The sequence below is a fragment of the Thamnophis sirtalis genome, unplaced genomic scaffold (genome assembly GCF_051295495.1).
Source record: "Thamnophis sirtalis isolate CommonGarterSnake01/CBP01778 unplaced genomic scaffold, rThaSir2_p1.2 scaffold_4, whole genome shotgun sequence".
NCBI classification, from domain to species: Eukaryota; Metazoa; Chordata; class Lepidosauria; order Squamata; family Natricidae; genus Thamnophis; species Thamnophis sirtalis.
In genome coordinates this window covers 93,477,075-93,493,608 of record NW_028261384.1, presented here as the reverse complement: position 1 = coordinate 93,493,608, position 16,534 = coordinate 93,477,075, and the positions used below count along the sequence as shown (strand labels likewise).

Genomic DNA, 16,534 nt, shown 5'->3' with positions numbered 1-16,534 from the left:
AGAACCAGGTTACTATCATGATTAAGATGCTGCTGGACTAGGAAGAGGAAACATAGGTTACAGAAGCTCACTGATTGCCTTTGGGCTAGTCATTCTCTAATCACCTATCTCATAATTGTGGGCAGATGCATCACATGCTGCTCCCCCCCCAGTTTAGCAAAGGGGGGAAAGTCCCGATAGTCATGTGACACTCCCATGATGGTGCAAGTTTGACACCCCTGGTCTAAGTGTTATGAATACAGCCAACCCATTATTTGCAAGTGAGTATAAATATTATGCTTTTTCATAATAATCAGGAGCAGTCTCTTCTACCCTTCCAGTAGGCTAGGAAGACTGATCAGCATTTTGTTTAGGCTGGTTTTCTAAACAGTGGTTCTCATCATTTCCAACTTAGTTGTGCAATGTTCAGTGTTCTTTTGAGTTTGGTCTTCTTTTCCCTTTTTAAAAATGCTTTGGGCTGCAGTTCACATATTCACAGGTGAGGTTTTGCTATCGGATAAGGAAACTCCAATTCATTGATGCTAGATAGAACAAACCAGATGTATTATGTATTTGAGGTATTTTTGTTTTTGCTTCTTCTGAATGTAACTGTAGCTATCACAAATCATTTTGATGATGTAAAGTAGAAATAAGCTTTAAAAGCTATATATGACAGAATATATTTAGTTTTTAGCCATGGTGGCTGGGAATTGTAGCCCAACACATTTGGCTGGATCTGCTATTTCAGATAGGGAAGCTGGTTATTTCATTTAGATGTGTTTTATGTTAGATATTTTTGCTCATACTTAAAATGGAAATGTTAAGGCATAGTTTACTTGATAACTGTGAATTTCTTTACTACTGGGTATAAAGATATTTCATGTCCTTACAAATTAAGGAAAGGGAACTTTAGTTTTTTAAGGTCATAGATTAAAAAACAAGTTATAGAAAAGTTATAAAAGAAAATTCTAGGGGATAAATATATTGACAGGAAGATAGAAATCATATCTAACTTATAGCAATAGCAATAGCAGTAGACTTATATACCGCTTCATAGGGCTTTCAGCCCTCTAAGCGGTTTACAGAGAATCAGCATATTGCCCCCAACAATCTGGGTCCTCATTTTACCCACCTCGAAAGGATGGAAGGCTGAGTCAACCCTGAGCCGGTGGGATTTGAACCGCTGAACTGCTGATCTAGCAGTAGCCTGCAGTGCTGCATTTAACCACTGCGCCACCTTGGCTCTATACTTCAAAGGAGCCTTTGTTGAATCAGGATTTGAAACATATTGAAGATACTTATCTAATAATTTATATCATTAGCAAAGTTAGTCAAAGTGCAGGAGAATAAAATAGCTGCAAAACTGTACAGAAATATTCATGAATTTTTTTATTTCTGATGTTCAACTGCTGGTTTTATTTGTCTTATTTTATAAGAAGTTGATTTAATCATATGTGTCATGAATTTAATTTCCTATTGTTATGTTAGCAGATTGGTTTAAAAATAAAATAAAATACAGGTTTAGAGCCTTGATTAAAATGGGAAAATAATCAGCATGTTTGCTTTTTCATATATTGTTTTAAAATTCTGAGTTTTCGTTAAGTTACCTTACAGTTGTCATAAAACCAAAAAAGATCTGGTGAATTCTGACATCTTTTGACTATTGAAGTTGTCCTTGTAAACAGCTTATCTTCTAGTGAACTTCAATAGACCAAGTAATTTTTTAGCAGCTAATTGTTGTATTGAAAATAAATTATCTTCATGGGCTACAGTGATAGAGCTTGTATCACTAGAAATATCCCTTGGTGAAACTGAAATTAGGGGCCTTTGAAATTGCTTGTGGACTTGGCATTTTAAAAGTAAAATAGCTGTGTTAAGTCTTTTGAATGTCTAATGGATATTCATGTTCTTTATTTTCACAAATATTAAATATTGACCTCTTGCCATTGATATTCAGTGGTGTCATTTGGAGCGGCCAAGTTTTTAAGGGCTGGACTTTTGAAGATTGCTGCATGGGAAATGATAGAATCTGTTTAAAAGGTATGTTTGAGAAAAAAAAAATCCATAACTTTTAAACAGCTTCTGGGATATTGATTTCTCTGATAACGTATCTATTAAAATAGATCTTACTTGAAATAAGTGAAATCATTTTCAGGTTTCGCCTGTCTATCAGCATTAACCATGTTTGTCCAAATGAAGGCAACTGAATTCAAACCATATATGGTAGTAGGGGAAAAGCAATAATTTACTATGTTGGGGGAGTTGGGAGATCAAGAAGATATAGTAACCTTGAACATAGTTTTGTAATTATTGGAATCCTATAAGTTTAGGATTGTTGGCCTTATAACCAAAGAGCTTTCATACTTACAGCTGCTATAGCTAATACAAAGTACTCTTTTGTGTCTGAAAAACTAAGAATCTGCATTCCCAGAACAATGGATCTGAATAACGACAGTTTAAGTGTGAATGACTAGATCTGGATCAGGCTTTTAGCTTCTGTTATACAACTTAGTCTTTTGCTACTGGAATAACATTATAGTTAGACCAGCAGCTTACCTGCAAGAATTTACTAAATTTTGTTACAGCAAACAAAGGATATTTCATACATAAATTACCTGTATTAATAGTTTTTGGCTCCTTAACATAGGATGTGCCACAAAAAAAAATATCAGTGAAAATTGGGAGTAAATCAGAAAAAAAATTAAATACCACTTTTAATTTTTTTAAAAATAAGCAAGAGATAATAAAAGTAATAAATTATAAAATTGTGGTGACCAGTATTTATTTTCATGATTGTCCTATTTTTTTCTTGTGACTCCCAGTATATTAATTATTTTACATGGGATAGGCCAGGGGGGTCAGACTCATGTCACAGCAACATGCTGTATCGGGATTCCCTCCCCTTGCTAAACTGGGTGGGGCCGTGGCCAACAGGTGACGCAACTGTAGGCCGGGAGTTTGACAGCCCTGGAATAGGCTGATATAACTTTCTTAAAATTGCCATTAACTGACTTCTTCTCAAAGTAGTTGAATCATGAAGATTATCATTACAGTTGGCCAGCTAATCATGATTCCATTCCTGAATTAATTGCCTTACAACTCTACAGTTTATGAGACTGATTATTTGCATTGCTGTAGTAGGTTTAATTTTGTAAACAAAATACCTTGGTAGTATTAATGCTTGGTGTATGTGTGTATATGTGCTCAGATATAAAAAGAAATTCTTTATGGCCATGATGATAAAATATCTAAAGTGAGATCTTGGTTCTCAGGATTTCTTGGTTTTCAGTGTTATCAAGATTTGTTTCTGAATGAGGTTTGGAAACATTTTACAACTACTGAATAGCTATTTTCAGAAATCCATTTTCCTTTTTTTGCACATATACTGCAGTATTCTGCATGGTTCCTTTGTCATTTTTAAATAATTCTCTTTCAAAATCCAGAGACAGGACATTGGATTTTTTGGGTTGGGTTTTATCAATATGTTGATAAGGCTCCCTTATTTTTTGGCTGGTAATCTTTGAAAGAAGAAAATTCAATAATAATCAGGTTCAATAAACTCCCTTTAGGAAAGCAAAGAGTAAATCTTATGACCAAGTTGTACCCCACTCTGAAACATTAGATATGTAATTTGAAGTGCTCCTAAACTTTCCTTTTGTTTCTAATAATCTCTGGCATAGACTGTTTAAATTTAAGACTGTGGTGCACCAGCAGTAGTCTTTTCAGAATAATATATTGCAGTGATCTAGTAAACTCTTTGGAAGCAATTATTCCTGGGACAGTGTTATACCACATTTTTTCTAAATATTGCTATGCTTCTTAGCTATCTAATTTATTTTCTTAAAATATATCATTTTAAAAATGAAATTGGAAGTTCATCCTTATTTTCCAGTTTGCCTGTAGGAATTTAATTGGAAATATGTATCTTTGTCACTCAAAAGACTGGAAAGCTGTAGTAGTAAGCAATGTCCACTGTCTTGTTTTCTGATAAAAGGGCTTATGTGAGCAATGGAACATGCCTGGACAAATATTGTGGGGCTGCTTAAAAAATGCTCTCAAAATTTCAAATGTGGCCCACAGGTCAAAAAAGACCTACCTATTCTTACTGGAAACCACATCTCTTACTAGATAGATCTTAAACATCTACATTTTTCTTTCTTTCTGTTAGGACAAGGTTAGCTTTGCTGTTCTCTCTTTTAAAGTCTATCCAGATTAAAAATTTTCCAAAATACTCCTGACTGCTTATGGCATGTTAAAAAAAAAACATAGTTCAACGAAGGAATGCTTTTATGTTATTTGTTTAAATTCCAGATGAATTTTTTTTAGTAGACCATTCTTTCTCCCCCTCTCTTTGAAATTCATTTAACTATATTACTGAGAGTTGGGTTTGTTTGGATTCAATAGTATTTGCTGCTGTTTGTAAACTGCCTTGAAATAAGCTATTTTGAAGAGAGGGAAATAAATTGTGTAATTAATGAAATGACTTGTTTGCTTTACCAAATAATTTACTGCTCAATAAATTGGCTAAAGCTTTAATTGTTTTTCTTCCTGTGAAATTTTTTCCCCAGCTGTGTACCTGGAAATATTTAATGCTGAAGCATTTAGCCAGAGCTGTCTTGTTGCAAAAAGGCCACTGTTAAAAGAGGCAATATGAACCATCCTTGGTTTTTGAAAAGCAGCCCTTTTCTAATAAAAAATAAAATAACCTTTCAAATGCATTGGGTTTTTTTCTGTGTTGTGGGAGGTGTTAGGGAAAGCATAGAAGAGAAATGTGCATTGATAAGAGTAAAATCATATACTTGATGCAGAAAGTACCATGATGCAAATAGTTTCTTAGGATTGTAGATTTCTGTAGCCTCAGAATGAAAAAAAATATGATTTACTTATGACTACTTATTAATGCTATGTCATGATTCCTGTGTAGGAGATGAATGAAACAAATAGATCAATATTAGTCTTTAATTTTAACATATTTTAACATATTTGCATTAAATACTTCATTTACTTCAACTGCTTATTAGCAGTTGGAGTCTTTGCATCTGTTTATATTCAGCAAGTTAAAAGTAGATGGAAACTTAAAAACAGTGGCTAAGAGTAGGAGCTAAGAGCCATGGTTTGAGGCCTCTTTGATTTCTGAATAGATTGTATCATCAGATAGGTAAGGGAAATTGTGGGAAAGTGATGGCTTGAAGTTGTCCACTGAATGAGGATTTGAGCCTGGCTCTCTATTCATACTGCTGAACCAATGTATCATATTTATTGGTGGATGAGGAATGCGAAACAGAAAAGAATAAAAAGGATTTGGACTCTTGAAACTGGGAAGGATTAAAATTTATTATCTTTATCTGCTTTTAACAACTGAATGCGCTAAGTGGAAAGCATAATTTCTTCGTAATGCTTCTTCAAATTCTGTTCCTCTAAATTTGTTGACTACACTTTTCATGCTTTTCAGTCAGCACACTATATTTGATTGTGGAATGGCAGTTGACAATAAAAGATTCATAACTGATCAAAGAAAATATTTTAATTGCTTGTATTTTGTTTGGTCTTCCAAACAAATAGGATATTTGTTGAAATCATGCTTTCCTATGTAAAAGTGTGCACGTCTAGTGTCTGTATATATGCCTTCAAGTCAGTTTTTGATTCCTGGTAACCAGTAGCATGGGGCTGGATTGTTTGAGGGATTTCCTCTTCCTGATTTCACCTGCCTATCCTCTCAGATCCAGCAGAGAGAGATCATTAATTACTCTTTGGTTTTGCTTGATTTTCATACTTTTTAAAATGAATTTGTCAACTGTTTTTAGTTCTATTGCATGCCACTCAGAGTTGCTTGTTTGTGAATTGGTCTGCTATATATATTGGTTTAATAATAGAGCCTATCCCAGGTCCTTGGGAAGGACTTGATAGGGGGATAAAAATGCCAAATCCAATCTAAACATTTGTGCTGACTGTGCGATGAACCATAGTAAAATCTACAGTTTTGATGGCAAGATTTTTTGGGAAGTGGATTGCCATTGCCTATTCATAGGGCTGAGAAAAAAGAGGGACTGGCCCAAGGTCATGCAGTAGGCTTCATGCCTAAGGAGAGATTAGAACTCATGGTTTGGGGATTTCTGATCTGCTGCCTTAACAATGACAACAGTGCCATATCACTATATCAAACTAATCTCATGATATGGTGTTTAACTTAAAAACAAATCACTTCACTCAGAATATGCTTGTGAAGTAGTGTTTGTCTAATCTATAAAATAATTATAGTGTTCATAATGTGTTGGACAGATACTGAAATCTCCAAACATTTTATCAAGGAATTTCTCTTAAAAAAAGAGAGGCTGAACTGAGGTTGAATAATCTCACTGATTGATCTTTCCTGTGTGGGAAGAAGTGTTTATGTGAAAACAGGGAAAAATGGTGCATTGTATTTGGTAAATAAATATAAGGTGATGAATATGGTTCTATGGTGGTTCTGAAAATTAAAAGATAGATTTTCTAGAGAAGAAGAAAAAAATGAATTATAATTTCTGTTAAAATATTTTACTTGAATAAAATAACCAATTATTTATCCCAATCCAATAAGAAGATATGTGCCAAAAATGGCATATGAGAACAAAAGCTGTTTTGCTCATCTTGAATGTGGTTGAGCTGGTTGGCTGTTTTGTTTGATCCTAAGGAATTATATTTGACTCTTTTGTTCAAAACTATAGTTGCATTGGGCTTACTGTTTCTACATGAAACAAAAAGAAAGAAAGAAATGGGAACAAAGAATGCTATTTTGTCTTACTTTGTCTCTAGTAAAGAAGAGTAGCAAGTGTAATGCCCTTATATAAATCTGTGGTATAACTATTTTTAGGATACTGCTTACAGGCTTGTCTCCAATTTAAACAATAGAACTGAAAAAGATATTGAGATGGCGGACGAGTGTTGAACTTTTCACCCAAAAAAAGATTTACAGTTTACAGGCTTACTAATTAATGGGACAATTAGAGAAAATGGTAGAGAATAAGTAGGCAGTTGGGTGCTTTGCACATGGTTTGATCACAGTTTTCTCAGATCTTGCCATTGCCTATACTGACTGGGGCTAATGAAAGTTGTTCAACATACTGGGAAGGGCACTATTTTGCTATTGCCTAGGATTAAACAATTGAGATTTAGACAAATACATCTTTAGTCACCTCTAGCATTTTGCATCTTTCTTAGCATTCTGAGATTGTAATGAAGGCGTAAAGGGCAGTGTCTCAACTGCTTGCTCAGTTCTGATTTAAGTTGAGAAAAATATTTTTAATTCATAATTCTTTAATATCTTTAAAATATATTAATTCATTCATCTAATTAGAAAATAAAGTTTATTTGGGGAAAGCAATGGTTTGTATTTGGGGTCAAGTTAAGTGCAGGTGGAAATTCCTTTTTGTGAATACTAAGAATTAAGATTCTTGACCTTTAGCAGTGGGAAAGGGAAGATTCTTTTCCTAAATACAAAAGAAATCCCTTTTTCTAAAAAATTGATTCCTCTTTTTTATGATCATGACGGTTGAGGGAATTTAGGTGAGTTCAGTTTTGATTCACTGATGGAAAATATCTTTCTGAACTGGTTTTGTATTTAGTTTAGCTTTCTGCCACCCCCGGTAAGAGCAGTGCTGGCTTTTTGCATTTTGCCTGTGGAACATAGAACACTGTATATGATACATAACCTTTATTGCAAGTTGTGGGATTTGAAATGTACTTGAAGATTCCATGATTAGGGAATGCCTGAGCTGAACAATATTTAATAAAGAAATATATTTCACTTGTTAGCTTGATATTTTTCCAATCATCAGGGAATAGTTGAAGATGATATACATACCATTGCCACTAGTTCTTTCTCACAGTAACTATTGTGTGATTAAGATAGGGGCTTAGAGAAAGTGATTTCTTGAAGTCATCTGGAAAGTTTTCATAGTTGATCTTAGGCTTGAACCCTGTTTTTCTGTCCTTTCTCCAGCATCTTAACCATTGCAGGTATTCCTTGACTTACAACAGTTCATTAGTGACTATTCAAAGTTGCAATGGCACTGAAAAATGTGGCTTATGTTGGTTTTTCACACTTAAGACCATTGTAGCATCCCTGTGTTATATGATCAAAATTTGGATGCTTGGCAGCTGACTCATATTTATGATGGTTGCTGTCTCATGGGGTCATGTGATCCCTTTTCGCCTGATAAGCAAAGCCAAGAAGGAAGTTAGATTCACTGAATAACCCGTGTTGCTAACTTAACAATTGCAGTGATCCACTTAACAACTATGGCAAGAAAAGTTGTAAAATGTGGCAAAACTCACTTAACAAATGTCTCACTTAGCAACCAAAATTTTGTGCTCACTTGTGGTCGTAAGTTAAGGACTACCTGTATAATACAGTGGCTCTCATATGCAGCTTTGTTTTCTATTTTATTCAGAACCTGTTTTTCATATTGTATATTTTTCAGTTGTTTGGAAAACACAGTTTTCCTTTAACCTTTCACATTTTCTAGCAACAAAGTGAAAAAGCCACTTGAAGGGCACCATCAAGTGAAGAAAGCTTTCTTACTAAACTTGTCCAACATTTGATGCTTATCCCTTGTTTTGATTTCATCTTAGTTTCTGCTTCAAATCCTTCGGTTTTTTCACCATTTTGGCATTACAGAAGATTTTCATGTTCTGCTGTATACCTCTTCATTGGATATTATACTGACTAATTTGGATAGAAAATTATCCATTGTGTCTGATGAACAGATGTATATACTGGTAGACTTCTGTATCTGATAAAAATGTATATACAAATAACTTATTATTTCTCTTTTGCCCATTCAGCATTTCTAAATTATAACTTTTTTTTTTTATTAGGCTGCCCTTTGGTGCGGCAGAAAAACACAGCAGAGCTGGCCTCTGCAACGGGAGAGGCTGGACGTCCCAACTTTCTGTGCTGAATGGCTACTATGGCGCCCGCTCTCACTGACGCAGCAACTGAAGCTCATCACATCCGGTTCAAACTGGCTCCCCCATCCTCTTCCCTGTCCCCTGGCAGTGCTGAGAAAAACGGCAACGCCAACAACATCCTTATTGCCAGTAACGTCACCAAAAGAAAAGCTGAGGATTCTAGTCTAGATTTCCGAAATAATTCTACAAAAGAAGATCTGGGAAAGCTGCAGCCATTGGTTGCATCTTATCTCTGTTCAGATGTAACAGCTGTTCCTCCAAAGGAGTCCTTGAAACTGCAAGGGGTCTTCAACAAGCAGACAGTCCTTAAATCTCATTCTCTATTGACTCGTCCTTTCTTGAAAACTAGTGATCTGTTGGGACGGCCACCAGTGTTGGAGATTTCCTTGGAAAATCTAAAAACCATGAGTACAAGTAATCAGACACCTTTGCCACAAACACCTGTCAATGGTTTGGCTAAAAAATTAGCTAAAAATAATAGTTCTGACCATGAAAGTTCTGTTTCACTTAATGGTGGGAAGAGTGCACCTTCTTCTATGACTCTCCAGGAAGTAGATTCAGATAGACCTGAGGGTTCTAATTTGGAGGACCTGAAATCTAGTTTGAGCAATTGCACTCTACTGGACGCAGAGCATTGTGCCCCACTTAGCAATAATGGCATGGCAAATAAACATGGCCACAGTTCCCCAGAGCAGCAATGTGGACTCGAAGGGGGTGGGGAGAACCAATTGCTTTTGGTATCAGGAATGCCTGTTTGTTCTGAGCTGGGAAGCAGTAAGCCAGAGGAACAGAAGACCTCTCAGCCAAACAGTTCCTTTAGCGCCCTAGATTCAGCTATGAGGACAAAGGTGCTATTGCGGAGGCAGGCAGACATTGAGAATCGTGCTCGCAGACTGCAAAAGCGGCTGCAGGTGGTACAGGCCAAGCAGGTAGAGCGACACATTCAGCAACAGCTTGGTGGATTTTTACAGAAAACGCTAAGCAAGTTGCCTGCTTTGGACTCCTTGAGACACCGGAGTCAGCTAATGCTGACCCGCAAGGCAGACACAGCTCTAAGAAAAACTACAAATGAGACAAGTACCTCGGAAGGATTGAGCAACTTCCTAAAAAGTAACTCTATCTCAGAAGAACTAGAAAGGTTTACTGCCAGTGGAGTGGCTAACCTGCGCTCTTGTGAGCAAGCATTTGATTCTGATGCCACAGACAGCAGCTCAGGTGGAGAATCTGATATTGAAGAAGAGGAACTGACCAAAGCAGACACAGAACAGTACCATGTGCCCCTGTGAGTAACATCAAGTGTTGTTCTCTTTAAATCTAAGCTTCTGTGAGTATCTTAACAGAGATGGGTATGCGATGCTGTACAAATATTTTTTTTATTTTCAGGTTGCAATAGTGTCAGTTAACATAAGACAATTTGAAGATAATGGTTTGGATTGATTGGGTGAGGTGAGCAGGGGGTTACCAGGATCTGACTCCTAAACATTGTATGTATGTATGTATGTATGTATGTATGTATGTATGTATGTATATGTATATGTGTGTACACACACACACACACACACACACACACACACACACACATATATATATATATATATATAAACATTTGAGGTGATACAATATTGAGATAATTGTTTGGCATGTTAAATAACACATGAATGTTCAATAATGTCCTAATGACCTATTGTTGTATTTGATAAATAATTAGCAAGAGGTTCAAATATTCACGATACTTTTTGTGTGGAAATAGAAAAGATAGGCCATGCAGGAAAGGGAGAAAACGTGATAAATTGCCTTGGTAAAAAAAAAGTAAAAGAAAAATTCGAGAGGCAGGACTAAAACCAACACAAAACGTACAGACCATTGCATTAACAAGGTGAAGTTAAATAAGTTAGGTTTGGGGTTCCCTCCCCACTAATGAATCTGTAAATAGAGGGCCATATGGTACTTATCTCATGTAATGGCTTCAAAGATGTCTGATGATAAGCATTATTATAACCCTTCAGTCAGGTTAGTAAATATCAAAGCTCTGGATCAGCCACAGTAAGTACCATAATACATTTGAATGTGAATAGAACAGCAGATAGATTTTTAAAAGCTGTACTCTTGCTTTTATGTTTGTCTTGTCACAACCTAATTGGAGGAGTGGCTAGTGGAAAGTTACAGGGACTATGAGAACTAATCTGCCCTTAGGTGTGCATTATTTATGTACTGAAAAATATCTAGACCTTCTTCTGTGATTTTAAGAGAGATGGCAAAAAATAAAATCTTAAACAGTTCCATTAGGAATGGGTGGCATCAGACCCATAGGATTCTGCATTTCCTTTTTAAAAATTTGCTGTAGCTCCAGAATTCACCAGTTAAAACAACAAAATATAGAAGCTTCAGAAGTGGGTTCCTACCAGTTTGGCTGAATAGATAGTAACTTGGCAGCTTGGGTTCCTGGAACCAGCAGCGACTCAGGCCTGCCATGCCCTGGAACCGGTTCTCCCACGGCGCTGCCATCTTGATTCTGTGCATGCACAGAACAATTTTTATTGCAGAAATATATTTTTCCCCTTTTAATGTTTTGTGCATGCACAATTTTTTTCAGATCCAAATGTGCACCCATGCGGAGCAAAAAAAATTGCGCACTGAACCGGCAGTAATGCCGGCAGCAGCCCGCTCCTGGGCAGCTTAGATAGTGAGATAGTTATGCAGTGTTGGTCAGAAAGAAGCCTCTGATGCTACAAGCTGTGCCTTGTAGGAAAAACTATATACATGCACAGAGATCTAGAAATCCTTATTGTTATAAAGGAATAATATAGTCACAATGTGATGGTATTATAAGTCACCTTATATGATTTAAACTGTCATAAGTGTTAGGTTGAAAATTTTAATTGACATGAATTTCAGTCCACATGCACATATTTAGGTATACATTAAATCCTAGTTTTCAAACTGAACGTAATTTCATGCTACCTGTAGAATTGCAATATGCTTATTGTATTTAAATGAGATGCAACTTGATTGTTCACATGTGCATACCCTTTTATTTTCAGTATTTGGTACAATATGATTGTCTCCGAGCCATGTATAACACTGAAAGGAAGGATTTATATGGGAATAGTTCAACTGCCCTCAGAGTCAATTTCCTGTCTAACCTGGAGATCTGTGCCTCTTTCTGTTAATAAGTAAACATTTTGATAACCAAATTAATAATAGACTGTTGTATAATTTTACTGTGCTTTCTTTTTTATTCTTTGAGATAAAAAATTTAATTTATTTTATTTGAGTGTGACCCTGTATTTTTAATGTGCTCAATTAATGGGCCTCCCCGTATGCTTGTTTTCAGGAATCATTGAGCAAAGACCAGATTCACTTCAGATCAAAATTTGCTTTAAACATAGCATTAAAATACAGTAATTGGCTAAAATAAAAGAGTATGTCTCTTACAAAGAATTTTTTCCCCCCCATTTTCGGCCACAATTTTGATTTTATGTAACTTATTTTCAGTTGTACCTGCCTGATCCCAGTTACCGTATTTTTTGGAGTATAAGATGCACCTTCTCCTCCCCCCAAAAAAGGTGAAAATTTGGGGGCATTATATACACCAAACGTAAACACCCCCCCCCACCAGAGGCCAAAAGCAAGAGGCATGGAGGCAGTCTGAAAATCCCTGCAGCCTGGAACAGCTGATTGGAGGTATTCCAGCAGGCCAATCCATCCGTCAGTTGTGCTGAATCAGGCTGCAATAAGCGATAAAGCTGACCTGCTTGGTCAGAGTTTGCAGCAATCACATTCAGAAAGCACACACAAGTAATTGGTTCAGCAGGATTCAAAATAATAATAATATACAATACAATGTCAAAAGCAGGTTTTCCAAGGTAGCAGGAAATACAAGCAAAACACAAGCAGTTTCACTTTCAGTTTTCAGCTAAGCCAGGCTCCTTCATGTCTCCTTGTTGTTCACATAGCAAATACTGTTTTAGAGTCAAAATAGCCCTCACTGGCTGACTTAGTTGCTATGCCTATTAATTGGCTGATCAAGTCATGAACTCTCACACACTTGACAGGAGGTTAGCCAGCTGAATACCATGGATGCTGGTAGGCAGAGGCAGAATTTTTCTTCCCTAAAACTAAGGTTGCTCTTACACTCCGAAAAATATGGTAGATGTCTTTAAAGTACATTTAAAATATGTCTTTTTCAGACTATAAGATGGACCTAAATTTATAGGAGGAAAACTAGAAACAAAATAGTTTTTGCTCTCCTCGGCCCCCAGAAGCACTCTGCAGTGTGCTCTACATGGCCCATTTTTGCCAAAAATGTGCCCATCTTTGGCCTGCAGAGTGCTTCTGGTGGCTGGGGAAGGCAAAAACACGACATGTGGAGGGAGCCCAAAAATATGCCTGTTTTTTGCCAAAACGAAAAAGAATGCATGTGGACCATGTGGGATTCAGAAGGATTCTTAATAAATATGATGCTTGAGATTGCTTTGCTACCTATTTTAATTTAATTTTAATTTACAAGAATAAAAAATATATCAAGAGAGGCCATGGAATCTAGGAGAGACCAAAGGATCTTTTCTTTGGTAAGTACTCAGGAGCATTAGGGCTTTCCATTTTAATTTTCCTTTTTTTTTCACTGAAATATATGCATTAAGCATACATACTAATTATTTTTATTGGCATTTAGAACGGAGGGTTGTTAAATTCTTAGCACAAGCATCCAATTATCGATTTGTTTTCATCTGACTGGTTTGATTGAAGACTTTTATAAACAATTCATATATATTATTTGTAATTAGTTTGGTATTGTGAACATTTTAAAAAGAGTTGTAAGTTTTATTTATTCAATCAGTTTGTGTAGCTGCTCATCTCAAGGTAATTCTGGACAGAAAATATTAAAACATGAAAACAACTATAAAAATTAAAATGCATAGTAACTGAGAAAAATACAACGATCATGAGCACAGCCAGGAGATGGATCTCTTCACACAGTTGGGGGTCTTAGGTGGGTCCCAAGTGGGATCCTTGGAGCTCTCTGAGCTTGATGGTTATCTTGCAAATGTTTCATTATCAAACTAGGTGTTAGAATCTTGAGACATCTCAGAAAAACATCAATAAACTATTAAAAAAACAACAACCAGGAATCATCTATAATATTCACTATAAGGACTAACAGCCACTACATAGAAAAAAATAGGTGGAATAGTAGTGGGTTGTGTCCATAAACATCAACTAGCCATTAGAAGATGTGATTTTAAAAAATAATTTCACAAAACGTGGAAAATTCTTTAATTTTACAAGGCATGGACAGATTGCATCATAGTTTCTGTTGGGAAATGGAGCGTCCTAAATCAAACCAAGTCCAAAACATGCCAGAGAATTTTCTGGAAGCCTGGTACTTAGATAAATCAACCTTCAACCGGCACATGGAGGTAATCAACATCTACAGTCAAAAGAGACAATCAAAAATCCAAAAAGGAAACAAAAAAGCCTTCCTGGCAGCAATCAACATCCAGATAAGCAGAGATTAATACTAATACTTACACTAACAATCAAGAAACAAACAATACCCCAATCAAGGAATTAATTCAAATAGTCAAGCTTAACACTTTGGAAAGAGTAGGACAAATGTGTCACAAATTACTCCCATTTGTTGAGGTAGAATTATTGGATTCTTCACAGCAGAACAAAGGGACATCATCTCCCAAACGGTTGACTCCAGATTTGGGCCTCACCTGGGACAGGCCCCAACTCGTCCTTTTCTGGCAGGAGGTTTTATAACGTGGGCCCAGAGCTCACCAGGGCACTCGAAATGCCAACAGTGGATGTCCCTGTAGCAACCCTCTTCTGCCATGCCTGGCGATCCCGAGGAAACCTTGAAGGCAGACAAGAGGGTAGAGCAGATGCTTCGGAGGGCCCATCAGGCAGCTGCCTGGATGGTCAAGGCATCCACAGCTGCCTCATTTTTCAACAGGGCCTCCTTACTCTGACTTTGCCAGATGTAAGAGAGGATCCCGGCAGGGGACGCGCAGACTAAGACATTAACAAACTTATGGCAGCAGCTCCGTTCTCTGCTGATGCCATGCTTAAGCTAGATTTGCCTCCAAAGCCATAGCTTCTTCAGTGGCAGCGAGTCGCCTTCTCTGGCTTCGTCAATGGCAGGCGGACACTTGGCACAAGTGGAGGCTGGCCTTGGTCCCTTTCCGAGGGGAGACGTTATTTGGGGATTCGTTGGACTCCATCTTGTGGGAATCTAGAGACAAAAGAAAAACCATGCCATCCTTCTCTAGGCGAAGCAATTATCGCCCTTCACCTTATTTTCACCATCCCTCCTTTTGGGCAGCAGATGCTGGGGTAGGATTTCGATGCTCCCTGAGACCCTATATCCCCAGGCAGGAGCAGCAGCAGGATCGGTTGGGAAGGAACACACAATTTCAGGCCAAGTGGCCCTTTCGTGGGCGAGAAAGTCAGCCCTTTCGTCGCTCCCAAGTGACTGCTGGTCCAACAATACCCCAATCAAGTAATTAATTTAGATAGAAGAATTAACACTTCAGAAAAAGTATACAATGGATGGTAAGGAGAGAATATATTTTTTTCTTCTAATTTTGGCTCTAGTCTCCTTCATATACCATTTAGCCTCCCATGATCCTGAATTGTCCCAAGACAATTCAGGATCAGAAAATAAACTCTCCAGATTCTGAAAATGTGTGGTGGGCTAGTAGAAGTGTTAAGTCTCTCTAGGAAAAGTGTGTACTCTTTAACATGCCTGTGTAGCCCTGCTCTTCCATTCATCCACTTTCCTGGATATAGATCTTTGATGAAGTAGGTGTACTGTGTAATTAAAGTTAACATGAGAGTTATGTGAAGGAGTGAAATCTATCGCTTGGTGGTTCTCCTAAGGTAAACATTAAGTCACATTTAGCTGAAACTAGTTCTTAATAGTAATGTATATAATATTTTCAGACAGGCCCCCTATAAAGGCTTAATGTTGATACATATTCTTAATGTATGGTCTATGTATAATTTATTAAATAAACCATACATTCTGTTTTTTTCAAAATCTCTGCACTAGACTAGTATCACATAACATGTTAAATCATAATACATTATTTGTGAAGTAGATGTGTTCAGAGATTGAATTGAATTAAATTCAGCATCTAAAATTATCTTGTTTATTCTATTGTATGTTCTGAAATGTAGAAGAATTTGCCTGTGATTGATTATTTGTGAAGTAGATGTGTTCAGAGATTGAATTGAAATTCAGCATCTAAAAATATCTTGTTTAGTCTATTGTATGTTCTGAAATGTAGAAGAATTTGCCTGTGATTGATTTTCATTGCTCTCAAGTGACCCTCCTATCAGGGGTCACCTGGCCCTCTTTACACATCGATGGGAGGAGATTACATTGAAAGCCTTAGTCATAGAGACAGTGAGGTCAGGCCTCTACCTCAAATTTCTCTCTATACTCCCGAGGTTCTTTATTTTTTGCCCAGTCTCAAGAGACAAATCAAAAAGGGTCTTCATATAAGCAGCAATACAACACTTGTTGGACAATCAGGCAATCCGACAGGTTCCAGAGGACCCAACAGGGGCAAGGATTCTATTCCATTTATTTTTT

General features: G+C 36.8%; 1 protein-coding gene across 5 annotated transcripts in view; it reads left to right on the top strand.

Annotated features, from left to right (window-relative positions):
- The window catches only part of KANSL1 (KAT8 regulatory NSL complex subunit 1), a 154,133-nt gene that overhangs the window by 19,746 nt on the left and 117,853 nt on the right, over positions 1–16,534 (top strand). For all 5 annotated transcript variants that reach the window (XM_014062727.2, XM_014062732.2, XM_014062731.2 and 2 more), the window contains exon 2: positions 8,836–10,210. In XM_014062727.2, coding sequence (XP_013918202.2) covers positions 8,919–10,210 — 1,292 coding nt within the window. In that variant the 5' untranslated portion in view covers positions 8,836–8,918. The remainder of the gene's footprint in view (positions 1–8,835; positions 10,211–16,534) is intronic.